At 40.4% G+C, this 27,547-nt stretch overlaps 1 protein-coding gene across 3 annotated transcripts in view; it reads left to right on the top strand.

Annotated features, from left to right (window-relative positions):
* Positions 1-2,629: 2,629 nt before the first annotated feature.
* Positions 2,630-27,547, top strand: part of LOC110477941 (sulfotransferase 6B1-like) — a 30,779-nt gene continuing 5,861 nt past the window's right edge. The window contains exons 1-7 of one of the 3 annotated variants that reach the window (XM_021544199.1): positions 2,630-2,890; positions 5,037-5,176; positions 5,613-5,702; positions 7,755-7,881; positions 8,296-8,390; positions 8,800-8,956; positions 24,144-24,267. In XM_021544199.1, the coding sequence (XP_021399874.1) occupies positions 2,689-2,890; positions 5,037-5,176; positions 5,613-5,702; positions 7,755-7,881; positions 8,296-8,390; positions 8,800-8,956; positions 24,144-24,193 (861 nt within the window). In that variant the 5' untranslated portion in view covers positions 2,630-2,688 and the 3' untranslated portion in view covers positions 24,194-24,267. Of the gene's footprint in view, positions 2,891-5,036; positions 5,177-5,612; positions 5,703-7,754; positions 7,882-8,295; positions 8,391-8,799; positions 8,957-10,040; positions 10,390-24,143; positions 24,268-27,547 lie in introns of those variants that run through there. The other 2 variants (XM_021544198.1, XM_021544200.1) reach the window with 2 other exon arrangements.

A 27,547-nucleotide genomic window follows, 5' to 3' on the forward strand; every position in this document is an offset into this window, starting at 1 on the left:
TCTAGTGCCACTGGCATTTGCCTCTCTAGACACAATATTGCAGACTTGTCCAGGGACCTATTCTAGAAAAAAAGAGGCAAAATAAGGTTCTGTAATTATGGTTGATTAAAAACAGGAAAAACCTGACCCAATTTATAGAACCACCACCTAACGAGGTAAGATGTAAAAATAAAAGATACAGTTGAACAGTGAGACAGGGGCTTGGAAATTTAACTCTTGTTAGAAACCAAATTTGGATTTAGCTGAAGTCTGCTTGTTTAATCTGTTAACTCATGTGCTCACAAAAAGGCCTGGGGAGACAACAGATATGATTCAAGGCTACTTCAAAAGGAATAAAAGCATTCAAACTGAAGTGAGATAAGAGGCCTCACTGACCTTGAGGCTGAAGCAAATGGAAAAACTGAACCTGGGTTATGTGACTGAATAACTTTGCAGGCTCATAAAAATTTGAAAGACAGTTTAATACATATGCATATGTCTTTTATGCATATGCAACAGATTAGGGGATAAAGTAGACTTGGGAATTTTTGGGGGTGCGCATGTCCTTGGGGAGCATGTGTCCAGCTCGGAAATAAATCATACCGGCTTTACAACTTTTACAGGTTGTGGAGTTTTTTTTCTGCAAATCAAAGGAATGAAATATCCAAAGAATTTTTGTTTCACTCTTCTAAAGCTGGTTGCTTCTGCTTGGACATAAGTGGACATGCAGAGTTTTGTAAAGAAATAGGAATGCTCAAAGTAATACTTAGAAATATTTAGAAAATAAATGAATGAGCAGCAGAAAATCCTGTGGCAAGCCATCTTTGAACAACTACAGGTTATCTTTAAGCAACCAGAAAGGTACCAGATTTCTAGAGGAGAACATACATAATAGTAGTGTTTAAAATCTTGCAAAGGAAGAATCAAAATAGAACAGTCACCTTAGCTTGATCCATAGAAATATGGTAGCAAAAATGACAAAGCAACTGACCATGGAACATTTTGAAGAACATGAAATAGTAAATATATGTTAAAAAAGTTGGTGATCCTCCTTAAGATAACTTACCTCTTGAATAAGCCACTGACAGAAAATGCAAGAGGTGACAGCATTGGGGAGAGCCTGACATGTGACTAAAGAGACAGAAATTTATGTGGGGATGGCAATGTACAAACATTGGCTATAGAAATGAAAGTACTGGAAGCAGACTTAGGTTCTTAGAAATTCATACAACAGCAATAAAAGGCATTCAGAAGCACTCTCAGCACCAGCAGCAATACTTCAGGAATATCCACTTGTTCACATGGATATTATGAACTTGGTTGCAATAGTATGCTTATGGTCACACTGCATGTACAGGTTGAGAGCAAAATTGGGAGGGCAATTAAAGCAATCTTCTTTAGTGGTGAGTCCTGATCATATTCAATTTTGTTTTTAACATTGGTGGGCAGAACTACTACCATACAGTGTGTCATAAATGTCTGACTGGTAGGTCTGGGGATCAAAATAGAGAGCTGAAAGTACTAGGAAAAATGGCAAAACAATTTGAAACATAACACATTGAGAAGATTAGAGAACACAAAGTTTAGTAAAGATAAATGTAAAACTCTATATTTAGAAAAGGGAAGCCAAAAGAACAGGTACTTGATGGCGGTAAATCAGTCAGGCAGCAGCTGGCATAAAAACGCCTGAGGAATCACACTTAGCAAGGACTAACATGATGACAGTGCTAGCAAAAAAAGTCACAGATCTTATTCTGGTCTTGGTGATCTGATTGAAAACCAGACCATGACCTGTTTCTGGAGTTTTGTCCTCCCCTGTGTCATCCCAAGGCTTGAATTCAGTCCCTTTGTGCCCCTAACAATCTCACTCTGAAGGACAGAGCTATTCAGAGCAGTAACACCTCATGTGCTTTTGCTCCATTTGAGATAATCTGTGGGCCCTTACATTCAGTGGGGTAAGGGGGTGAAAGAAATGAGAATGGTAAAGGCAGGCTGCCATGTCAAAAAAATGAATGTAGGCAAGGAAACTTGGTATGTCACTTAAGTGACATATTTTGAGAGTGAAAATTAAGCTGAGATGAAGCTAGTGAGTGTGAGAAACAATTCAGAAAACTTGGGAATCTGTTTTGAAGGTAAGACATAATTGACTGACACAGTAACAGAGCTCTCAAAATTTCTTACTTCTATGTTCTTGCCAACTATCAAAAAAAGAAAAGTATATTTCTTTTTGGTCTAGTCTTTTTTGTTGCCTCTGATGCCTAAAAAGAGAAATTTCCACTGAAAATTATGTTTATATTGTATTTTTGTCTGTTTCTTTTAAAAAAAGAGAATGAACAAACCAGAAAAATTATATTAACATCTTCCACCTCTTGTACTTTCCCTAATCCATTTCAGGATTTTATTTCAGGAAATACAATTTACAGATGTGCCTTTGGTGTAATTTAACATTATTATTCCTACTAGTTGTTGCCCTAATATTTCCTGTTCCTAGTATTAGTTGCAGCAAAGACCATAGGTCACTCTTGTCAGTCTCCATGGAGTTCAGTAATATCAAAAGGATTTAACAGAGTACAGAGTTAATCAGTGACTTGCACCTTCACCCCTGAGTGAACAACCCTGTCCTATTTACTTATATGTTGCATAAAGCTTTTCTGCATTGTGGACAGACAACCTATTTCTCTTTGGGTAGATTTACACAGGAATATAGATATGACCCGAAACAGTGAAAGAATCATTGAAATAGTGGACAAATGTTTTTCAGAGGGTGACAAGATGGCCCCAGAAGATATGCTGTTTTCCTACAGAGGTATTTTATACCCAGCTGCAATTAGCAGCCCGCAGACTTTGGAAGCTCTGAAATCCTTTGAAGCCAGGAGCGATGATGTGATTCTAGTAGGTTATCCTAAATCAGGTAAGTGTTTTCTTGATCAGTAGTCAAATACACAGTGCTACAATCCTGAAGTTGATTATTTAATGCTGTCACTTAACAGAGCAACAATTCCTGAGAAAAGCTTATGATGACATCGGACTTCAAAGAATCATGAATTTAAGTTGTAAGGCATATCTGGAGCTCAAATAATGTAACACCCTGCTCAAAGTGGGGGAATGACCTAACATCCCAAGTTAAGTTTGGTTGCTTAAGGCCTTGTCCAGAAGGGTTTTGAAACTTTTGAGGATGGCGCTTCACCACCCATTGAAATCTTTTTCAGTGTTTTGCCATAATAGTGTTTTTGGGGGGATTGGGTTTTTCTTTGTTACTACATCAGTGCAGTCAGACATGCCCTTGTTTTGAGTCTCAATCTTCATTACTACCTGCAGTAGTGGAAGACTGCAGTGAGTGTCCCATGCCTTTTTTCTTCTATCTGCAGCCTGAGCAAACCAAGCCTTTCTATGCAGTTCATTTGCTCCAGCTCCCAGTAGTTTCATGGACATTCAACAAAACTTTCCCCAGGTTCTCAAAATCATTTGTGCTTCAGTCTAGGAACTGCACACAGTATTCCAATGGTGAACACACCAGTGCCAGCTAAAGCGGGACAATCACATCCTTTCCTTTGTATCTAAATGGAGAAAAAGACATGAATGCCTTTGATATGAAAAGACAAGGATTTTTACATATTTTCTCTCTCTTTTACTCTGGGCCTTTCAGAATCCTTGTTTGTTTTTTTTTTTTTTTTTCTTTTTTCCTATTGGCATTACAGAAATATCTTAGTATGTAATTTGCAGAAAAAGAGGAAGTTGATCCTTATCACATCACCTTTGTGTGCAGACTCTAGAGCTGTACGCAAGCAGAACTGGTTTATATGTGTGAGGATCCACTTAAACACTGCAGGAGGTGTTAGTTGAAAACTGAGATTTGTCTCTCTGAACCCAGATCCTCACGCACCATATTTCTCCCAGGCTGCAGAAGCCAAGACAACTAAGTCTGGTGAAAGATGGTGTCAGGAGCATGATGGTCTGGTGGCTGACTAATGACCCTTGTGCTGCCAGTTACAGAAGCCTAGCTGGGAATTGTGAATGAGACCAAAGTGGGTCAATAATGAAGAGAGAACAGTGCTCCTAAAGAAAGCACTGTGGAAAGAAAGCAGAAACAGAAGAGAGATTACTCAGTTGGCCCAGTGCTGGGAGACACACAGCTCTTGAGTAATTTCCACAGGCAGTAGTGTGTGGTAACCAAAAAGTAGAGAAGTTGAAAGGAGTTGAAAAGAGCAATAGAGGTCTGCTTCTGCTTCTACCAATGTGACTCTGAAGCAAGCAGGGCACAGTATCTGCTCTCCACAGTATCTGCGTAACAGCTCTGCCCCTGTTGACCTTAGGCATACCCTTGTTGATTGTTAACCAGGGTGATTTACCCTCAGCTGGCAACTCACAGCTCAACTCAGTGGCCACACAGGGCCACTCCCTCTTTCACCCACAAGGCGATGGGCAAGGGAAACAGAGTGAGAGGAGTCATGGGTTGAAGTAAAGACAAATACTTAAAGCAAGATCTATGTATGTAAGCAAAGCAAAATAAGGAATTCATTCTATCTTTCTGTCAGTCAAATGTTCAGCTGTCTCCAGGGCTCCATCACCCATGGTGGTGATACGGTAAGACAAGTGCTTTAGCTCGCAGCATCTCTCTTTCCTTCTTCTTCCCTCAAATTTTATTTCTGAGCATGACTCCATATGGAATAGAATACTCCTTGGGCCAATTGGGGTCAGCTGTCCCATCTGTATCCCCTTTTAATTTCTTGTGCACCTGCAACCTACTCTCTGGCAGCTCAGTGAGAGAATCAGAGGAGGCCCTGACACTGTGTAATTACTGCCTAGCAGTAACTAAGATATCTCTGTGTTACTGACATTGTTCTCAGCAAAAATTCAACACAGAACTCTATACCAGCTACTATGGGGAAAATTAATTCCATTGCAATGAAAACCAGCACACACACTTGTTGAAAGGTTAAAGTACAACATTGAACCAAACTGGTTCACTTGAAACCAATTTGACAGGTACCATTGGCCAGATTTACATGAAAAAGAAAAATTGAATGGATGTCCTACTGGTGTCTTTATCCTTTCAGGAACCAATTGGCTTGAACAAATGGTGAAGGAGTTGGCAGATGCCAAATATACAGAAGAGGAAATGAAAGAGAGAATAAATGCTGAAAAGAAGCTAGAGACATTTCAGCGGCTAGAATTTGGGGATCCTGGGATATATGAGGTAAGCAATAACTGAAAATACTGTTCCTGCTCTTCCTACAGGTAATAATAGCTGAAAGACAATGGCTGATCTTAGAGGTAATGGAGAATTTCGAGCCTTAACAGCAGCTACAGTCTGCAGAATTAGCAAGTGTAGTATCTCTGGTGTCCCAACAAAAGGGCTGAGAAGGCATAGTGTGCTCCTGCTATAGACCCAGTAAGTTTGATTAGTAAGACCTTTTCCTAGGATGTCCTGTTTTTAGGCCTGTGTCATGTGAAATGTTGCTTGGTGGCAGAGGTTGCAGAAGCCTACACCACCAGTGCATCCCTGTAGGTTTTTGAAGTGATAAATATATCTCTGGTCTCAACTTTTCTTATAACCTATAATAACTGAACAGGCACAACTCACTGAATAAGCTACTTCTCTCTTGTCGCATTTCTTCTCACTTTCTTTAAAGAGGATGAAGCAGCTTCCTTCCAGAAGAATTATAGTAACCCATCTGAGACCTGGTATCCTGCCTCCATCCATTTTCCAAAGCAAGGCTAAGGTGAGTCTTCTCTTTGCATCATGCTGCAAAAGCTTTCCACCCTAAATTAGCTTTCTTCTGTGTGAGATATCTTTTCTGCATTTTCACCAGAGCTGGTCAATACACAACCACATTTCCAAGGTTGGAGAGACAGCTCTGTGTGCCAAGGCGGTGAACAAATATCCTCTTCCAGCAGCAGCTTTGCTGACTGTTGGTGGGCTTATTGCTGAGTGTCACTATCCTTTCAGAAAAGTGCTTCCACGTTGGTGGTAGAGAATTGAGCAAGGCAAGGAGTAACTTGCCTTTAAAACCAGGGTACCTGGGAAAAGCCCACCACAGGCTGTGGCTAAAATAATCTTAGATGGGAATTACTGCAGAGAGAAGCTAGGGTGCATCTAGAGACTGTTTGTGCCTCTTTTGTTCAGTAGATCATGAACTCATTGCTCTGGAGTGGAACTAGGTCAGAACTGTCTTGAGGAAATCAGTGACATCTTGTTTTCAGCCTGAAGCTTACATTAGCAACAAGTAATCTGCCAAAGCTCTGATTTCTTACTCAATAAAAAGAATTAGACCAGAATTGTATGGTCTGGCAAATTTTAGTGGACAAGTAAGCTTGCAGACAACACGAAGGGTGGGAGTGTTGATTTGCTGGAGGCTAGGAGGCTCTGCAGAGGGATTTAAACACAGAATGAGCGGACGCCAATTCTATGAGGTTAAATAAGGTATGTACTGGGTCCTGCAAAATGGGGGTCACAACAACCCCATATGTAGTATCTTGGCACTACTGAGGCCCTTGGAGTGTCCAGCATGCATGATCCCAAAGCTCACTGCTACCTTAGAAAGCTGGAAAATAGGCAGGATGGGTCTTTGTATGAGCTCCAGCAAACCAGGTTTACTGGTACACGAACCAGGTCCAGCACCAAACAAGGTCCAGGGATAAAGACAGGGTGCAAGCTGAGGGCACAGGGTCTTATATGGGATAGTGAGGGTGGAGCTGAGGGTCAGGGTCCAATGGATACAGGGGAAAATGGTGCCAAGGAGGGGTTAAGGGTCAGGTCAGCCAATAGCCAAATAGGGGTGGAGGAATGCAGCAAACTAGGGCAAATGAAGGGACAGAGAGAGGAAAACATTCTAGGGTCTAACCAAACATGGGCAATAGAGATTGAACTAGGGTAATTACGCCAATGGGCCAATGGGGTATCATAATTTTACATAAATCAGCATGTGCCTGCAAAGATCTATGAGAGAAACAAGCTTCTCACCCTAACCTAAGAGCCTATTCCTCTTACCTGGGACTAGTCTTCCATGGCTGGGGGATTGAAGACTTTGATGGTGGGTTTCTGGGCCTTTGTAACACTAAAGGTTGGGGGCAGAGTGGATAGAAAACTTCCCAGTGGAAAAGGACCTGGGGGTGCTGGTTGACAGTGGCTGAACATGAGCCAGAACTCTGCTTGGGTGGACAAAGCCGTGGCATCCTGGCCTGGAGCAATAATAGTGTGGTCAGCAAGACCAGGGCAGTGATTGTTCCCATGTACTTGGCACTGGTAAGTGACAGACCTTGAGTGCTGTGCCCAGTTTTAGCCTCTCACTACAAGGAGGACACTGAGGTCCTGGAGTATGTCCAGAGAAAGAAAATAGATCTGGGAGGGATTTGGAGCAGAAGTCTTAGGAGAAGCAGCTGAGGGAGCTAGGGTTTTTTAGCCTGGAGAAAAGGAGGCTCAAGTGGGACCTTGCCACTTGAAGGAAGGTTGTAGCTAGGTGGAGCTTGGGCTCTTCTCTGAGTAATGAGTGACAGGACAAAGGAAATGACCTCTAGTTGCACTGCGGGAGGTTTAAATCTGTATACGAGAAAATTTTCTTCATAGAAAGGGCTGCCGACATTAGAACTTGCTGCCAGGGAAGTGTTTGAGTTACTGTTCCTGGAGATATTTTTTAAAAAATGTAGATCTGGTACTTATGGACATAGTTTAGTGGTTGGACTTGGTGACCTAAATGATTCTGTGATTCAATGCCTTTATGTGGTATGTCAAGATGTCATCTTGATCAGTCAAAATATGTGTTTTCTTCCTCTAGATTCTTGTGCTAGTTCGGAACCCCAAGGACACGGCTGTCTCCTATTACCACTTCTGCAACAAGCTACCAGTAATGCCGTCCTTCGCCTCCTGGGATGAGTACTTTGCAGACTTCATGAATGGAAAATGTACTCTGCCCTACATCCTCTGGCATTCCTCCTAACATGAGTGGCACACACAGGGTCTTGTGCATGAGAATCCTTCTGTGACATACCAAGGCACTTACCAAGGCACTCCCAGAACAGGCACACAGGCTGTTATGGCAGAAACAGAGTACTAGAGAATCAGAGTTTTGTCTCTCACTTAGAATAAGAAAGCTTTTGCCTGACTTTTACATTCCCACAATAGAGCTTGTGGTTTGCCATATCAAGTGGACAGACTTGGGCCATGCTGCACTGATATCAGGAGAAAGGACATGTTGAGCTGGTCACCCCTTCACCATTCTAAAGCCACACTTAGCTGTCTGGGCTGACTCCTCTGATTTGGTTAAAGGCCTGTATTGGGGAGTACTCTAGACAGTTATGCCTCTTCTTTGTTTGCAGTGGCCTGGGGATCCTACTTTGACCACCTAGTGGAATGGAACAAATACATTAACAATGAGAGGATCATGACAATAAGCTATGAGGAACTCAAAGAGGTGTGGCATTTCACCCAGCTCTTCCTTGATGAGTATGCTGTGCATCCCTCCTGATATGTGTGCGTGTGGGAAAGGCAAGCCTGTCTGCCCCTTTAGAAGGGTGTGCCTGAGTTACTCATTTATGTTTGGGGCAAGCCCACTTAGGAGCAGGATAGCCTTGCCTATTTGTGAAAGGAGATTTATCTGGCAGAAGCATGGATTTTGGGAAAGAAGAAAAGGCCTTGAAACTGAAGCCAGAATGTGTAGGTTTCCTGGTTTGAAGGGTTTTCTGTTAGAGCTCTTGGAATTCCTTGGTGACATTGAGGGAGACAGCTTCCCCTGCTAGCCTTTCCACACAGTGCTGGCTCCATGCCAAAGCCACAGTATCAAATCTCTTGGTTTCACCTCTGTGCTGTGTTCCTTTGGATAGGACCCAATTCTGGGGATGAAAAAGATTGCTTCCTTCTTTGGATTTTCCCTGTGTGAGGAAGATTTTTCCAGAATTGCCAAGAAGACAAGTTTCAAAGCTATGAAAGAGAAATCCAGTGAAACTCATGGAAAGTTTGGGGACATCCTCTTCCGGAAAGGTAAGTCTCTGCAAATGGAGACCTACCTTTGGAAGGAGAACTCCAGAAGGAGTTTTGAGCATGCTACTTTGCTTATTTGTGAACTCATTGGACTGTCAAGGTGACTTTTCTTCTGTGGTACCACCTGTACAGAAAGCTTCTGCTGTTGACAGGATTTGGGGCCTATTTGTGAGAAACTTTATCAGAGTGCCAGTCTTAATGTCCTCAGTCATTGCTTTTGTGTTGCTGTCTCTTTCTGTAGCAGCCCTGGTTAGTTGGGTAGGTGAGGTGCCAAGGTGAGGGCCAGCACCGGTGAGGTTATGGGGGCAGTTATGCACCAAATCTGCCTGGGCTCTGTGTAACTCTTTGTTACTCCATGTTGTAGTGCAGCTGTTTCCTGTTGTTCAGGTGATGAGGCTGCGCATGTCACTTCATGAAAGTCACCTTTTGGAGGAGTTGTGCTAACAGGCCAAGCCCCTTGAACCTCAAGGGAATGCATTGCTCACTGCTCTGCTGGCCTCAAAGGCATTTCCTGTTAGCCACTCAGCAAGAGCTTTATATGTCTCCTCTCAATGGACATGTCAGTGGTGGTCCCAGAGATGGTCTCTCACAGGCTTGGGGCTGGGGTCAGAGCTCTGGCTGCCTTCCCGCTTTCCACAACCTCAAGTGTCTTTGGTTTCTTAGTACTGCAAACAGGGGCTTTTTAAAATCCATTTCTTTCACCACTCCTTGGAGAAAGAGGGATTTAGCCACTCTCCTCACAAAAAAAAGTTCCCCCTTCAGAGAAAATAATTCACAATGAGCTTTCCCTTGTGACAAAAACAGATTTCCTTTTTTTCTGTGTAAAAGCTTCATGAAGTCACCTTGGAAATCCCCTTCAGGGGAGGGAGTGCTTGCAGGCATCCAACCAGAAATGGTCCCTGTTTTCTGGCTACAGTCTTTGCTTCTGATCTTTGATACCTTTCCTCTCCCAAGCAATCAGACCACTCAGGGCAATTAATGTGATAGTTCCTGCCTTGTGTAGTCAATGACTCTGCACCACTGCTGCCTAGATATTATTTTCTCTCAGGAGCATCTCTCTTCAGTTTTTGGTACTTGTACACAGGGGTTGTTGGAAACTGGAGAGACGTCTTCTCTAAAGCTCAGAATGAGGAAATGTACCAGAAATTTCAAGATTCCCTAGGAGGAACAAAGATGGCAGCAAAGATAAAATATGATGTGTACTGCAAGGCCTGAAAATAAGCAGATGAATAGCATGACAGCGAATCACGTTCCAAAGGTGATTCTCCAAAGGCGGATAGTCCCCATTTTTCCTTCCCATGAGAGAAGAGAGAAACCCCTACGAGAACTACCTGATACCTCCAAGAATTTGGTAGGTAATTCTTAGGTGTGTCCAGGGTCTAAAACTTGTGCTTTGATTGATGTAGCCAAATAAAATGTGTGTATACCTCAAATGAATGCCTGGCATCCTTTCAGACAGATGTCATGCACAGACATCATGCCATCAGTCTGGTGGCATCCCTGTCTCTGCTTCTTGGCCTGAAGTGATGAATGAGGCCCCTGCAGGTCTTGGTGAGACAGAGGGATCAACACAGAGCCTCTCCTCTGGCACAGAGTGGACTTGACATGGATATATGGTGTGGGTCTGAACCACCAGATGTCTGTGTACAGGTAGAATATGTTAGTCTGGGTTTAGATCCATCATAGCTGCCATGGTGTTGGCAGGTCAGAAAGACCTTTGACACTTTGTCAAACTTCACACATTGGTATGGCAAAGGGTGGAACTTCTCAAGCTCAAAGAGCCATGAACTATTAAGTAATGAACAGCTATATGCTTTTGGGAGTGTTTTGCTCCTGTTGGACTCTCTGGGAAGGTAAGTGGCAAGTAAGAAGAACCATGACATTCAAATGGGAGGACTGTAGGAAATAAGATACTTGATGACCCTAAGCTAAACTAGCTAAACTATGAGAGTGGCATTTATTTGACAATAAATATGCTATTCTACATAGGTATGTTCTCCACACCTCCTTGCTGATGTTGATGTCCTTGCTACATCTGTGCAGAATGTCACAACCTTGTCTCGTCACCCTTGTCACAACCAGTCTTGTAGGAAACCACAAAAGCCAAGGATGTTTCTGTCTGGCAAATGGAATTCGATTCCTTAGAAGAGGGATTCCTCTGTCATATTCCTAAGTAGATTTAACAGCAGGACTCTTACACACTGAAGTAAGATTAAATACTGAGCAAACAGAAACCACAAATGTAATTAACAAAACTGGGAAATTCTTAAGTCCCTGTCAAAGTACTGGCTGTCCCTGCACAGCTCCTTGGGACTACCCCTACTCTGTCCATGGTCCAGTGCTCCATGCCAACCCCTGCTCCAGGCTCTCAGCCCCTGCTCCAGTGATGGTGCAGCAGGGTCAGGCTTCAGCTCATCACAGTCTGCCCTGACTAGTCACTGGCCCTGCCAAGCTGGACCCATCCACAGATCCACATCCTGGCCAATCCTCAGCCCATCTCCTTCCCCAGGAGAGTGTCCAATGCCTGGGCTGGGGCTGCCCAAGTGCAGGTGGCTGTGCACCTGGCTGGACAGTGGGATGTGCTCTAGCTGCCATGTCCTGCATCCCCTGTGTGACAGGGATAATGGGAAGTGATGCAAATTCAACTCTGAAGGGCCACTCAAAGCCTGCTTCCCAGGCAGATTTTCTAAATGTGTGTGCAAGAGCTGCACATGTTAAAAAGCTCTGCATGGAGAGGTATGTTTTTTTGAACCTGATGATTCTGGGTTTGTTAAGTTTCCATTTCCAGAAGAGTAGGACTTTTTCTTATTCTGGGCTTCCATGGATGAAAAGAAGCAAGTGACCATGACATGTAATTTTTGGAACTAGCAACATTTTTACCTGTTACATAGTACAGACCCTATACAATTTACTATATGGTGATAGCAAAAGCTATCTAGACAACAGAAAACACTGTGTAATCTCAATGTCTGCAAGGAGTTGAACAAGGAGTTAAAGAAGGAAACAAGCCTGATCAGAAATGGAAAAAATTACTGAAATATTCAAAAGGCATTTATTAAGATTAAGAGGTGACCACCTAAGGTCTGTTGGTTTGGCTTTCTATTCTGCAAAGACTTTTTGCAGCCTAAGCACCCTTAGCAGTCCAGAAACTTTGGAAACTCTGAAGTTCTTGTAAACCAGAAGCGATGATGTGATTCTCAGCATCTTTCCTAAAATGGATGTCTTTCTTACTTGATGAAGTGTCCATTGCTGCAGTACAGAATTGCGTGGCTGCACATAACAGAGCAGCAATGCCCATGATGAATTCAGATTTCTGTGGAGGAGCAGGAACAGGAGTTGCTCCCTGGAGGAAGTCAGAGGGTGCTTCCATAGGCGTTCTTTATTGCAGGATGTAGATAATTTCTTGGTGCTGGGTGGAGCTACAAGCTCACCTGCCGCCCAGACTCTTGGACCTTTTTCCTCTCCCCATGCCTTTCAGTCCCAGCATTTGGGTTTACTGGTTGCCCTCACATTTTCTCCAAATCACTTAAAGAAACAACCAACCATTTGAGGGAAAAAAAAAAAAAAAAAAAGAGTTGATATTTGAGCTAGAAAACATCTCTGGAATACATCTTCTTAAATGCTCCACTTGAATTATTTTTTTTTCAAACAGAAAAGGTATAAAATTGTCTTATGTAAATATTGTAGGCAATTTAGTGATAATTAGATGTCTGGGTTGTAGCATCTCAGATTTCCAACCAGTCTTTAAAAAAATGTATTAGATAATGCTTTATGTGTCTTATTTTAAATATAATATGGTCAAAGTTCAACTCACTTAGATAATGTAGTGGTGAATTATGAGTAAGTTGAGAGGGGTGCAGCCAAACTTTCAGGTCTACAGAGGGAAAGGACTTTTGGCTTCCAAACAATATTTTTCACAGAAACAGAAATTATAGCAATATGACTTGGGGAGATGAGCTCAGACTCTCTTGATGATTAAAAGGCTGAAACTGAATTTGGTTGTTAAGAGACAAGGTAATGGCTGCACAGAAACTCTTCTGAGAACTAGTGAAAGCCTTGCATGGAGCCGAAATAATTCTAGTCTGTAAAGACTATTATTTTTGACTGATTCCTGCAATTAAAAAAAAAAAATTCAGAAATTGATCCACTGTATTTTCTTTTCACAGTTGTCATTCCAGGCTGTTTTGGATTTACTTCAGAAATACAGCCTTTGCTGATTTGTGCAATCTTATGGTTTCTCACCCGATGTTACCCTTAAAAGATTTCCTTCTTCTGACCTCTCAGTCTATGTATGCTTATGAGTGTACAAGCTGGAAACATTGTTTGTAATGAAAGTCCCTTCCTAAGGCACACAGTTTTAAATATTTTTCTTTGTTTTATTTATTTTAATCTATAGTTCATGGAACTATCTTTTTCTAGTAAAATGCTTACTTTGTATTTGTTTCCAGTCCTGTTAAAGAGAATGAAAAAATTATCTTTCAGAAGGTAATTCAGTCTCATGTCTTGCCCCGCTTGTGCCTTTTCAAAGTAAGGCTAAATCTTTTTGATTTGATCTGAAACTATATAGCATTTTCATACAGATTAGTTTTTAATTTCTGTGTAAAATATCTTTTCTGAGACTGTATGGAGGATTTAAAGGAATGATTATACATTTCTGAATGTGAAGTGATAAAGTGCCATTTAAAAAGACTAAGGACACACATTCTTTTTCAGTTGTGGCTCCATAGGCTACTGTTGCCTTCCCTCATCCCTGCTAAAAGACAAATGTTCCCTCAAATTTCCATGCGGAGCTGCTCCCTAGCCTCTTTTATCCCAAGTAATCCAGACTAGGATACCTTTAAACTAACAGTGAAACAATCTTCAGCTGCCCAAAGTTTAGAGGTGATCCTAACTAGAACTTTTTTTTTACAGTGGACAGACCATAATCACTGAGAGGACTGTAAATTTCTAAACGCTACGTTTAAGTTTAGCTAAACTCAGACAGCCAATGTTTAAAATATATAAACTCAGTTTCTTCTGAGTGACCATAAAAATATAACAGATCTTTCTCTTCACATTCTTTGTCTCAGTCCAGCAAGATTTTGTGGCATTTTGGGTTGCAGCAGGCCCCACACAGGCTGAATATTCCCGCGAAATCTGAGCTCATGGCTGCCCCAAAGGCTAGGCTTACTTCCCGGTTCTGGCTGCAGTTGTCTGCTCCTTTTTTGTATAAGCTCTTCTGTTTGTTAGACACCCCCAGCTTTCTGAAACAGCAGAAAACACTCACTTTTGGTGGCAGCAAGCTGTCTGATTGACCCAGCTGTCTTGCACAACCTCACCCTTGGTGTCTCTGGGTCACTAAGAAAGAATTTTTTGCTTCAAAGACTTGGCTCTGTCATTCTCTGCTTCTTTCAGGCGTCTGCTAATATGTGCCCTCGCTGCAGGCTTCCTCCCCACTGGGTCATGCCCTCGTGCTCCAGAAGACTTTCCCCTTCAGCCAAGGCAGGGCAGGCACAGAAAGGCAGAAGGGCAACCCCCTGGCTGGCCACTGAAAGGGAACGGGGCAGACACAGCATTCTGTGCATGCACTGATATTTAGCATCCCTCTCCCTCATACCCAGACAGGGACAGCAGTGGGTATAGATAAGCTGGAAGTCACAGTCTTTTGGGTTGGGGGTGGGAATTGTACTTCTTTCTGTGAGCAGAACTTTGGACCTCAATTCAGTGGTGATAATTTCAGGTTTATTCTATTCCCTCTGGTTGTTTTACCAAGAAAGTAATTCCTTATATGAAAAATAGAGATTTTATATATTTTCTGTCCAGAAACAGCTTACTAAGAAAGGTGTGCATTCATTATTTTTTAAAACAATATCGAAAATTAAAAAAATGTTAAACATATATATTTTCTGAGTATTTACCATCTTTTTCTTAGCCACTCAATTGCATACTTAGAAGTTTTTCTCATGTTAGATCCAGGACATCAAAGATAAAGCCATTTATTTTAACTTTTACGTGTCCTAAGTCCTTCGTGTCTTTGTGAATGAGAAAGGTACTTGACATTCTCTAGAAAGATGTTCTGATTATCAGAGTGTACATGTGAAAATAGTTGTAGCCAAAGTGAGCCTAACTTTTTGGCAATAAACAGAAAATCAGAATTTGAACTTTTGCTTGGCAGAAACTGCATTTTCTGATACTGTGTTATTTGGGTCTTTCCACCAGAAAAGTACTCATAAACCTTAGCCCTGAATTCCCCCACTCTTGAAATAATTGCCATGTATTATTTTTAAGGTTCCAAAGACACACATGTGGTTCTGCATTGAACCTTTCCTAGCAAGAGACTGAACCAGTGGCTGATGACAGGGGTTCGTTCTATGCATTTGGCTTCTCTCCAGCTAATGCACATTGGCTGCTGCAGTTAAAACGTGATGAGGGAAGCATGGAGGGAGGCCATTGTATCCTCTTCAGTGATTCCCATGTGCTTTCCTACCTACTTCCAACTTTCTGATGGCTGATAAGAACCAGATGTGGGGTGCTTGAGCAATGTTCATTTATAAGAGAGCTTCTCTGTCTCGAATCCTAAGGAAAAGGAAAGGATGGCCTGAAACATATGGGCAGGTTGGATATAATCCTCAGACTTCCTGCTGGACAGTGTTTTCTAGGCCTTATTTTTTTTTGAAGACATGTAATTGTTTATAAACTGTGCAAAGCACAACATTAGAATAATCAGACCAGTGTTATTGCCTGAAGATTTGCTTACATTAATAGAAATAAAAATCACAAAAATATGTTTGTTATGTATGATTCAATAAGAGTTTATTAAAGTCATCAGAAGAAAAATTTTCACCAAGACTGTATGCATCAGTATGGACAGTTTCATTCATTCTCCTTACTTGCAAAAAATATTAATTACTGATTTTTGAAGCTTTGCTGTTGCTATTTGTAAATATTAAAAAAAAAGATATGTTGAGTACTACAATCTGCACTAAATGGAGCAGTAAAATGTTTGAGTGGCAATTTTTTTGAGGGGAGAAGGGTATAACATGACAGTGAGAAATACTGTTATCATGAAAAAACTCATGTTCAAAAATACAGAGATCAAAGGTTTGAGAGGACATAACTTTAGAGACATAGATGATGTTCATTATACCACAGACACGCATGCTGAAATAGTTGAAGAATTCATTCAGAAGGTTCTTCCAGGACTGAAACCTAATAAAGCACCTCTGATTATCCTGCTAATATAGAAAATCTTTCTTTCATCTTAGTCCTCCATAGACAGTTTACTGTAAAGAAAGTTAAATGCAACCCAGGACCTGGGAACAAGTCAAAATTCAATCTGTTATTTGTCCCAGCTAGCTCTGGATATGATGCTTCATTGCTCTTCTGTTTCTTAATCCTTGCTTCATAGTCCATGTTCCCCAGGTGAATATAAATCTAAAGTTATGAAAGGAAGGTAGTGTGAAGAAGAAACCCTTTCTTCTGTACCTAACACATCTATGCTTTCATTGCTGCTAAATATTTTTTCTCTTCAGCACTGACTTGGGAATTGACTTGCCTGTGCATTTGAGTGAAATAAATATTTCAGTGATCAATATCTAAAGTCAGTATCTAAGCTATGAGGAATCAGAAAAGGTGGGGTTAATGCTATTGAAAGTAAAACATAATTCAACTTTTAGTCAGAGTAGTACTGAAATAATGTACTGCAGGTCGTAATGACCCATTAAGATCACCTCAACAATGCTTCAAAACAGAAATGGTCAGGAAACTGCTCTTCCTGCAAGTGACATTAAAATAATGCATATTTATGTAATATAGTTACTGGCTGCTATTGAAACCTGAAATATTAAAACATAGTTTTGAAAAAAAAAAAAAAAAGGAAAATTTTGCATAAAATTTCTATTAGTCAAAAAGCCTGTTTTTTGGAAAATATTTTGGCAGAAGCTCTTAACATATATGTTGAAATGCTTTTAGAAACACTCAAAATTTGGTTTGGATATGACATAATTCTAATTAAATTCTTTGGCAAAGGAGCAATTTTTCCAACTTCAATCAAAGAATGTACTAAAGAAGATGGGCTTCAAAAATAAAAGCACATTGTATTACAAATCATGTGTCAGTGCTCTCCATAATGATTCATGGCATACAAAGTACACACATCTACACATCCCCAGTCTGTTGACAGAATCAGGACAGGTCTTAGAGGTTCACTTTCTTTCCTAAATTGTCTGGAATATGTTGGCTCTGTATGAATCATCAGTGACCTAATTTTCAAAATTACAAATTATTTATTTTCTACCCATTTTACACATATCAGTAGATGGTGATACCATGAAATAGCTCTTAAAATCAGACTAGCTGATCTATCTTATGTAAAAATACATAAGGTGTTTTGGAAAGAAATTTTGCCCAATATGGCATTATTTTTTAAAAAATAATCAACATATTGTCATGAGATTTAAATTACAAGACTGAAATGAAGAGTTAACTATAAAGTATGGATCCTATAGATGGAATTGAAAATTGCATTGCAATAACATGAAATATTATGCATCTAGAAAAGCTTTTAACTACTGCTTGCATGTGTTTTCTCTTATTTGCCTTACTAAAAATGTCTTCTAACTGTCTTCAAAAAGTCTGAAGTACATGGGCATGTTGGGAATGCTACACCATCATCAGACATTCTGCTTCCTTGTTCAGTCTCTCCCTGTCCACTGGGATCAGTTCCCTGAGAAACACATTTTTGGCTCATGGCTCTGTATCTTCCCAGAACACTTATTCTTACAAATACAGAATCATAAACTGTGTCAGTGAATATACCAGAGTTTCCTGAAAGATATTGGTAGTCCAGTGTTTCCCACTTGCATAATTTTGTACAGACAGTATAGCTTTGCATGAAGAGAAACCTCTGCCCACTGCTCCCCTTCCTATTCTGCCTCTCAGATTTTCTCAGTGGAGCCAGGACCCAAAGCCTTTTCACAGCAAGCCCACTAAAGGAAAATTGTAAAGCCTACAGTTACAGTGCTGGAACACTGCCAAAGGTACAGACAAAATATAATTCTGTATACATTCTGAATCACTATCAGATGCTGGGAATGAGAAGGGTAGCTGAATTCCTTGGGTCTCCTTGACTAGTTAAAATTGAAGCATCTGCCAAGAAGACCAGTTTCCAAGCTATGAAAGAGAAACCCTCAGAATCCCAAAAACATTTGGGAATAATTTTTCAGAAAGGGTGAGCTGATAATTTTTGTAGGCAGCAGTAAAAAATTCTATTCTAGTTCTTAATACTAATAATATCTCTCACAAACATATAGCTCTTACTATATAGAAAAATATGTGGATGCATTTACAGAATAATACCAAGAATCATTGAGCTTACCTAGGCTCAGTTACCTGGTATCCTGGTATCTTCCTAATGGAGAGAGGTAAGTGCTTGCAGCAGAAAGTTCATTTATTGCTAGATGTGAGTCTTGGAGCATTATCTTGTGAGGGTACTCTTCCCTAAGACTGCTTTGTCCCCTGAGAAAATCTCATCCAAAAATACAATATATTTACCACTTATACAGAAGTAATCTATTGAAGAGTTATGTTATAGGAAAATGGGCCATATTTAAAAAAAAATGTTATGAATCATATCTTGTCAGCTGAGGAATACAATTCAGTTACTGCACACTCCTCATGATACCAATTCTAGGTTTCCCTCACCAAGGCCATGCAAAAGTGAACTGCTCTATTTGACCTTGGTGAAATGAGTTGGATTCTTACAATTTTGTGTACTGGTTCATACAACACAATGTTTCTGTGAAGAAAAAAATAATCAGTTGGATTTTCGTATTCTGTTGAGAAATTCCATTAACTCCATGAATGTTATGATTGCTTTTAGATGAAGCTGCATGTGACTTACTGGATAAGAAGAAATACTTAATATCTTGAATTGTGTTTAAGCAAGAATTAAAGTACACAAGTGTAATATTTTTCATCCTGTAAACCACAGATCAGGTGCTGCCTCAGGTGCTCCAGAGGTGAAACAACTCAGTTTTTGTCTTAAAGCTTTCTATACTCCCAAACTCTGCTTCAATACATAACCAAGAACTTTTCTATCTTAACAGCCTCAGGGGCTTCTTGCAATCATGTACAGCCCATTTGAACTCCATAGTTAGATACCATCTTTCCCTCATACTCAGAAATTTTGGAATATGAGCCTCCATCTAGACCTCTCCAGATGGAAACATCTAAAAATGCTAATAATTTTTACAAACCTTTTGCAAAGTATGTAGTTTTGATTCACCAGAACAGCATTCGCTACAATAAAATACTTGCTAATACTGATCTGCCTAAAGAAGCCCAGAAGAACAATCTTGGTTTTACTAAAATTACTTATTTAGCCTGTCACTTTTAAAATGCTTTCTTCACCTCAGAATTGGTTGGAGGCTGAAAGGCTCAACACAGCTCTTCTGGTAATTGCAACCTGAGTCAAAATTCTTGGAACTGGACTGAGGAGAAATGTGCCAGCCTAGGCAGCAAAATCTTCTGGTGGCCTTAAGGGAAACATTGGCAGGAGACTAGGGCACTGTGGGGAAGACATTTAAAAACTGAAGACATATGAAATAGTGCATATGTGTTGGTTAATATAGCACAGCATAGTTACATCTCTGGAAAAAATATTCAAGAATTAAAAAAAAAAAAAAAAAAGAAATTCTCATTTCTAACAGTTTATTTTCCCTGAAGTTAAAAGTTAAAAAGGGAACTTTTTAACTTAAAAGTTCCACAGAAACTTAATTTGAATGCCACTTATGAAAGCCAGACTATGTTTTACACAGAATTATGTCTGAACACAATTTTTCAGATGCTCCTTGTCTGGCATGCTGGGAAGGGCTGAGCAGTTCCAGTTTCATCCCATTTAAAGATTATCTGAGCAACATGCCCTTGGGGAAGCATTATAAGCCCTCTCTATAGTTACTGGAAATCAATAAATCCCCCTGAGTATAAAAGAGTGAGTTTGATTTTATATGGGTTGAATCAACTTTTAGTCTCCCCTGACACTGCAGCAAGTTTTTGTTGGTGGTGTAACTAAGCTTACCAGATGAAAGTTTTCATGGTATTAATAAATCCACTTATTAGCAAGGATGGATAGAATATGTAGGCAATGCAGTTCTCATTTTATCCCAGTTTTAAGAGATGGTAATAGTCACTGAATATAGAAGGTGTACTAAAAGGATTCCATAAACTGAACCAGAGACTCATAGGAGTTACTGAAAAAACAGAATAAAATACTCTATGGAGTCTTCAGTTGTTTTTTTAAAAAGTCAGCTCTATTGAGTTCTGTAGCAATAACAGAATTTCCTATTAAATGCTTGCAGAAAAAAAAAAAATAGGACATTCTTAAGTTAGAGAAAACACACACAAAAAAAAAAGTAAAAGAGCTGTGCTGTGCACATAAAACTCCCATCAGCACTGATGGTAAGGAAGACACAAGCACACTGTGGAAACAAGCCCACTGAAATGGCCAAGATTCCAGTCGGGCGATAGTGATTCCAGCAAGTGTGACTCTTGTTCTACCCTACCAACAGGCAAAACTTATTTGTGTCTTAGAGACTGGCATTACTTTCAAAAGGGAAAGACAAAAACCTTGGGTGTCGCTACCAGATTCTTTGTGAACCTGGTGGCACTTTGATTTCATCGAGGACTTGCTTTCTCTGAGCTGTGGCAGAAGCAATATAACCTGCACATCTGCCAGTGCTTTTAGGAGACATCCTGTGCTCCTGAGTTGTTCGCTGCAATGTTTGAAGAAGCGCACCAGATGGCTGAAGTGTTTGACTGCTTTCCTTTCCAGAGCTGGGCTGGCAGGAGCGGGAGTGCGGAGCCCTCTGTGCCCTCTGCCATGGGCCAGCTGTGTTTAGGTGATGTGATGGGGCTGGTGGGGTGGTTTTGCATGGACAGACCTCTTCCAGCCTGGCACTCTGAGTTGCTTCTCTACTGGAGACCCGTTCTCCTCATCCTCGTGACTAAACTCAAACCAGATGATACCTCCCAAAGTGAACAAACGTTTTTTTCTTCATTTAGTGCAAGAGTAATGCATACAAAATGTTAAAAATGCAAAATACAAGAAGTGGTGTGATAAATGTGGTTCTGTGGCAAGGGAGTCACACATCTATGAAAAGACTTGTTAGATATATCTTGATAAACAAGTAGCTTTAAATAGCTGTACCAGAAAACAATGAAATAAGCAGTACAGTTTCCCTTTGAAGTTTTGACAAGGGTAGCAATCACAGATTGTACTATTTTTACTAACCTCACTAAGTACTTACATGCCTTTTTTTCAATCTTTTTTTTCCAAGACAGATGCTAGCAGTCAGCATAGCTACTCACACATTTGAGTACTCTGCAAAAAGAAATGTTGGAAAGGCTTTTGGATATATTCAATCATTGTCTTACACTTCACAGTGCAACATGTGGGCAGGATTTTCTGTGCAAAAAGGACTGAGAATATTCTTCTGTGCTATTATTGTCACTAAGAAAAACTGATTCTGCTGGCAATGGAAAATGTTAAATTTCAATCATGGTGGATCTGATTTTTCAATCCCAGAGTGGAGGGCATATGTGAGAAAATATTGTGTCCATATCTGATTATCATATATAGCATTAGATAACAGAAAATGTAGTGCTTTATAAGTCTAAAATGCCTAAAAAAGGTTTTTCTAGGGGTGAAACCAGTTTTATCGAGTCACTCTTGTGTCCTTGGCAGCTGGTAACTTTCACCTCATGGATGAAGCCTGCCATTTGTACAGCTCGTTCAGCCAAGAGCTGAAAAAGTACATCATGGATGTTATTTCATCTCCGGATGTTCTGTGTGACAAGTCTGTGCCACAGCTCACATGAAGCCCTTTGAGGCCAAAGCAGGACAATCTAAAAGAATGCTGCCAATTGAATGAAAAGTGTTCAATGTATTTTACACAGATTTGAACATCTGTGGTAGTCAAGGAAGATTTCATGGAGTTGTATTAATCATAGAATCATAAAATCGCTAAGGCTGGAACTTGTACTTAGCTTCACAATATTGATGAATTTTTATACATGGTTTATGGCTAGGGAGATTGACACAGAAAAGATAAGCACTTAGCCCTTGGGAAACAATAATATTTTATGCTCTAGAGGGAAGCAGAACTCAAGCAAATGAAGCAGTAAACCATATTCCATAACACCATTTTGTGGAACTACTGTTTCTAATTTGGAGGAGATGGCAAACAGCAGTTTAAGGTTTCAAAGAGGTGTTTTGCTTTACAGCAATAAAAAGAGACGGGAAACACATTTCTTCTCAGATCTTCTTCTTGTAGGTATCTAGCAGAAATTCACAATTCCAATAACAAAAAGCATAAAATCATGTAATTAATTATTCATGCTTCTTAAAGAAGGAGATTGTTTTAGACTGCATCCTTCTTTTTAAAAAGGTATTGTATATTTTGCCTTCCAATTTTGATCTTGTATGATACAATTAAAAATATTTTTAGTTCTCTTGCACAGCCACTGAAAACATTGCTATTGTTGAGAATGACAGCTGAATTCCCTTTCAGAAAGGAATTAGGGTTTTCTGGAAAAGCCAACTTTTGCTTCCCTTGGTTAGCAGAATAAAGTTTTAAAACATCCCTATGAAGAGATAGGGATACATGGACAACATGGAAAGTAAACAGGATCTTCCTGCTGCTTTCAGATCACAGGGCTGTAAATATTTCCTGCTGGGATGGTCAGTGCAGGTGTCGGGGTTCTGGTTTGCTGGCTGGCCAAGCTGGAAAGACCTTCCATGTACACAGCAGTTCCTCCTGGTCCTGGCAGACACTGCAATGTTCAGGGGGCACTGATGGCTGGAAGAAAATATTCCCTCTGACAGGTCCTGGGGACCCCATTCAAGACATCCTAGATTTTGCAGTACCACCATTTAGATGTAGTTTACAAGACTTTGGTGAAGTAATTGGTGCTGCTCCTTATTAGAAGTTGTAGCTTATCACAACTGTGCAGCCTTTGCTGTTGCCTGGAGATGCAGAGAGGCAATCAGGTACTGAGCAGCAGTGGTTAATACAAAAGGAGCAAGTACCCTTCTGCACATTTAAGAAGGGAGTCCCAAGCCCAGAGGAATGTAGCTTTGGCTTCCAGACCCTAGGCTGAGATTTGAGGCAGTTAAAAAGAAACAGATTTTGTAGAAGTGTTGTAATAGCAAAAGGGCTTTCAAATTGGTTTTGAGACTTTTGACACCTGAAACAGTGTAAGGACAAATGTGTTTGTTTTCTGCATGGGAAGGAGTGGTTCCATGGATGTATCAAGGTGGTTTATCAGTTGAAGGTGAAAGATGTGGAGTATCTGTGTGCATCACACAGCCATGTTCAATTTTATGCTTGCTGCAAGGGGTGGGGCAGACTAGTGAGTATTTCTGTCTGAATTGCGATACATCTCCACACTTGTGTGGTGGGAAAATGGGTAGTGGGGGTTAGAGGTCCTACAGTCAGGACTAGGAGGATCATGGATGTGGTGGCTGGGCTCCAGGACCCTCCTGAGATTCCAGAATTACCATGATTGGCCAAGAGCTGCCCAGGTCCTTCTCAGCCCCACCAGTGTCAAATGGCACCATCTCTCACAAGTTGAGAGTAAAAGCTGGTTACAAACCCAGAACAGCTTTCTGGAGCCAGTAGTGAAAGACTGTGGGGTAAAAGAATCCCTCCTGAGAGGCTGAGCCCTGTTCTTGATGTGGGTCAGTGCCTTTCTCAGAGTTTTAGGGGTGTGAGCAAATGGTCTAAGCATAGCTGAAATTTACAAAATCTCTCTGTCAACAGGCAGGAATTTTTGCTTCTCTGATGTTTGAGCAGGTAATGCAAGAGTAGATATTAGGTTCACAGTCTTCTTGTAGGTATACTACTCAGTTTCTAAACACTACTGTATTATCAAAAATTACTAATGAAATAACAATTCTTCGAGAGAATTTCATAGGAAGAATGTGATTATAATTCCAAAAAAAGAATCAGAAGAAATGGCACCTAACCATGGGAGATAACATATTGCACTGAGATTTGTTTCTACGTAGGAGAAGAAGCAGAGCTTGGTTAGGTAAATTCCTGTGGGTACCACTGAAAGTGCCCTGCAGTGTGACTTTCCTGCTCTATCAGATGGAAGATGCTTTCTATGGGATATCTGTGACTATGACGTTTTTTTTTTTTTTATACAGGCTACAGTTCTCCTGCCTTCCTCATCTTTAGGATACCAGCCAGCTGTTAATAGCAGGAAACAAAGGTGGTGAAGTAGAGATCCTGATTTTGATTGTAATGTTTTTTGGAGGGAGAGTAGAGACCCTGTTGGTTTTTGCCTGCTCTGGGCAGATTCCTCATGACTTGAACAGCATTGCATGGTGGAGACAGACTGAAGGGAAATTATAGAAATGTATGCCCTGGCTGAAGAAGGGAAAACATTAGTTTTACTGCACTGACGACTCTGGTTGCAAACTCAGCAGCACCTGTATGGACATTAGATGGAAGAGAATAGCTGGTTAGTGGTGGCCTGCTTTTTTTTGAGGATCCTTCTGGCTAGCCAGTGTTGGACATATACAGTGGCAGAAAAATAATGGCCAAGAACTTAGTGAATCCCACTGGGTCTGCTACTTTGTAAACTACATGATAAACTGAATTAGAGATACTCAAGATTCTTCTTTTTTTTTGGTATTATTAAAGCCTCCCTAAGCCATGAATCCAAATGTTACTTTCATGTTAAGCTGAGATGCTGGAACTAAGTTGCTGTTGCCTGGACCCCCTTCCTGCTGCACTCCCTCAACAGAGACTGTCATACAAGTTCCCATTGCAGGTACTCCCAAGCTGCTGTAAATACACTGGTGTGACTGTATTGACGGAGCAGACACTGTTGTTCGGCGTTGCCTAATAACGAGAAAATACCCAAAACCCGGCCAAAAAGCAAAAAAGCCAAAAAGCGCGGGCTGCCCCGGCCTTGAGGGTGTGAGCGCTAGATGTCACTGCGGCCCAAGGAAAAGTCAGCGTTCAAAGGCTCCCAGAAAGTGCCGGGGAAAAATCTTCCGCATTTCAGGAAAAATTGATTCTGCCGATGGCAAAGAAATAAAAAGACAGCTATGTTATAAATACGGACTCAGGTATAAATATATGAATTTTATGTGAATAGAATCTTTTATTCAGAAGGCAAAAAGTAAATTGCTCTCTATGCTTGGATCACCTTAGCACACAGTGATAGAACTCTCATCTTGTTTCAGCTGACGACTCCCATAGTGAAAAAGGTCTGCTGTACTGAAACGAATCAATATTAATTCCTTAATTACCTGCAAACTTTAGATAACTGATATAACTTAAGACAAAAGAGAATAAGAAATACAGTATGTAAGTACAGGGCATACAAGCCTCTGGAAAACCAGTTGTATATCTCTCCAAAACCTCAAATTGTTCACTCATATTTCTTAAACTTTTTAACCTTTCCCCCTGCATCCTAGATATCTTTATTTCCTCTGCTCTTTCAGTGTAAATGTGTTCTAAAATAATTGCAGATATTTCAAGTTGGAAAAAATAGTGAAAAGTAAGAAATACAAATTTATATTCAAAGCAAATGAATCCTTTTATTTCTTTATGTCTGGATTTCATCATTTGCTAATTTTTAATGTAGAAGAGCAGTGTGAATAAGAAGCAAAAGTTCTGGCAACGGGTTTGGGGTTTTTCTGTCTTTTGACAAATGTTGGCTTCTGTCAAAATAACCCCCCATAAAACCTTACATAACTCCCTTGTGAGTTCTTTATATACCAATTAAGTTCAAATGAGATTGAATGGCTTTTCATTTGCTTTTAAAAATTATTATTTATTAGATGTGTTCAGACAGTCTCTGGCTACCATTAGAAATTTGCAAATAAAACAAACAGCTTATTGGTCTGTGTCAGCTCAGCTCAGAGTCCCCTCCAGGATAAACTAGACATGTTCACCACCACATCCTCAGGCAAGGACTTGAGCAAATAGATGAACCATGCATCCTGCCCAAAAAATCAACAGGCTGGGATACTGGTAGACCAGTAGAGGAAATGATACTCACAGGCAGACAGATTTCTTACTGGTGAGTAGGTACGAGGCATTTCCATGATGAAATCTGCCAGCTAAGACTGACAGGTGAAAGACTATCCCTGCTGCTCTTCTGCAAAGAAATAAAGAAGGATTGGGAGGTAATTTGGTATCTGTCTTGCCAGCTGAGCTCTACATTCTCCCAGCAGTGGGTTCAAAGCTGAGCTGGTACGAGCATTTTCCACTAAAATGGATGGGTAATCATGGATCCAAAAAGGTTTCTGGAGGAGGTGAGTCACAGGATTGGCTGTTCATTTTGCAGATGCAAGGAAAAGATACAGATTCATGGTGCTAAGTGAGCTGCTCTTGACCCTGCTTTGAGAAGGGGGGCTAAATTAGAGACATCTAGAGCTTCCCTTCCCACCTGAAAGTTTTTTCCATTTCTAGTTCCCAGGTTCATAGATTGTATTACAGAGGAATGATAGCGAAATTGAAATTCTGATTTACATCAGAATTGCAGAGAAGGAAAAAACAGAGAGTTCAAAGATGTTGTAGAAGGATCAAAGCACTCCAAGAAAAGAATGTGACCTCACAGTGGCCTACCAAATTTGCTGTAGTTTAATTTAGGAACTTTTTTCACTCATTTACGTCAAGTGTGAAATTATCCTGTTACGAATGGGTGTTAACAGGTTAAAGAGCTGCAGACTGATAAATGCAGATCTCCTCAATCATGCTGGATGAGAGGCACTTACAGGCCACATGTGCTGCCAACAGGACCATCTATCAACTCTGTAGGTGTCCAGACCATAACTGAGGCAAGCCAGCAGATGACATGCAATTTTTCATAAGATGTGAATATTGAGATTTATGACACACAGCTAACATCAAATGTTATATAAAAAAAAAAGAAAAAAAAACCATTTAAAGGTAGGCTGAGGTAAACTGGAAGATTTTGGGTAGTTGGAATTTTTTAGGCTATAATTACTAGTTAATTTATAATTAGTGAGAGATAATTAATATAATTAACATGAGCTTAAAACAATGTTTTCCATAATAAATTGTGTTGCTTTATGTTAAGACCTACAATCAGGGTCCAGGTCCCTAAACAAGATGAATGTCTCATAGACCACTTAAAGCATAGCATTTTGCTTCATATTCCTTCTGACATTATGCCGCTTTCTTCTAACAATCTCAGTGATCATAAGATCTAATACTTCAGTATCAGGCCTTGTGCTCTTGGTGTGTTTGGTGCCATCCCATCATTCTGCTTTCTTCTTCTGTCCTGTACTTCTTCTCTTCTCAGTTTATTTTCCTTCATATGGTCATGGTCATGTCTTTTCCATAAACTACATGTTCTTTCCTCATTTTTCTTCTCTCCTTAAACATAAGCTCTCCTTCACTAGGGCCAACTCTGTAAATGTCTGAGTCTTGCTGAATCACTCATTAATATCATCCCCACAGACTTCTCTTGAACAATCATTTCCAACAGCACATCAGCACATCATGACTGCCAAAGAAGCCGCTTGAATGGAAACAAACTGCAACTCAACGTGCCCAGTGTGACACCAAA

The sequence above is a fragment of the Lonchura striata genome, chromosome 3 (assembly GCF_046129695.1).
Source record: "Lonchura striata isolate bLonStr1 chromosome 3, bLonStr1.mat, whole genome shotgun sequence".
NCBI classification, from domain to species: Eukaryota; Metazoa; Chordata; class Aves; order Passeriformes; family Estrildidae; genus Lonchura; species Lonchura striata.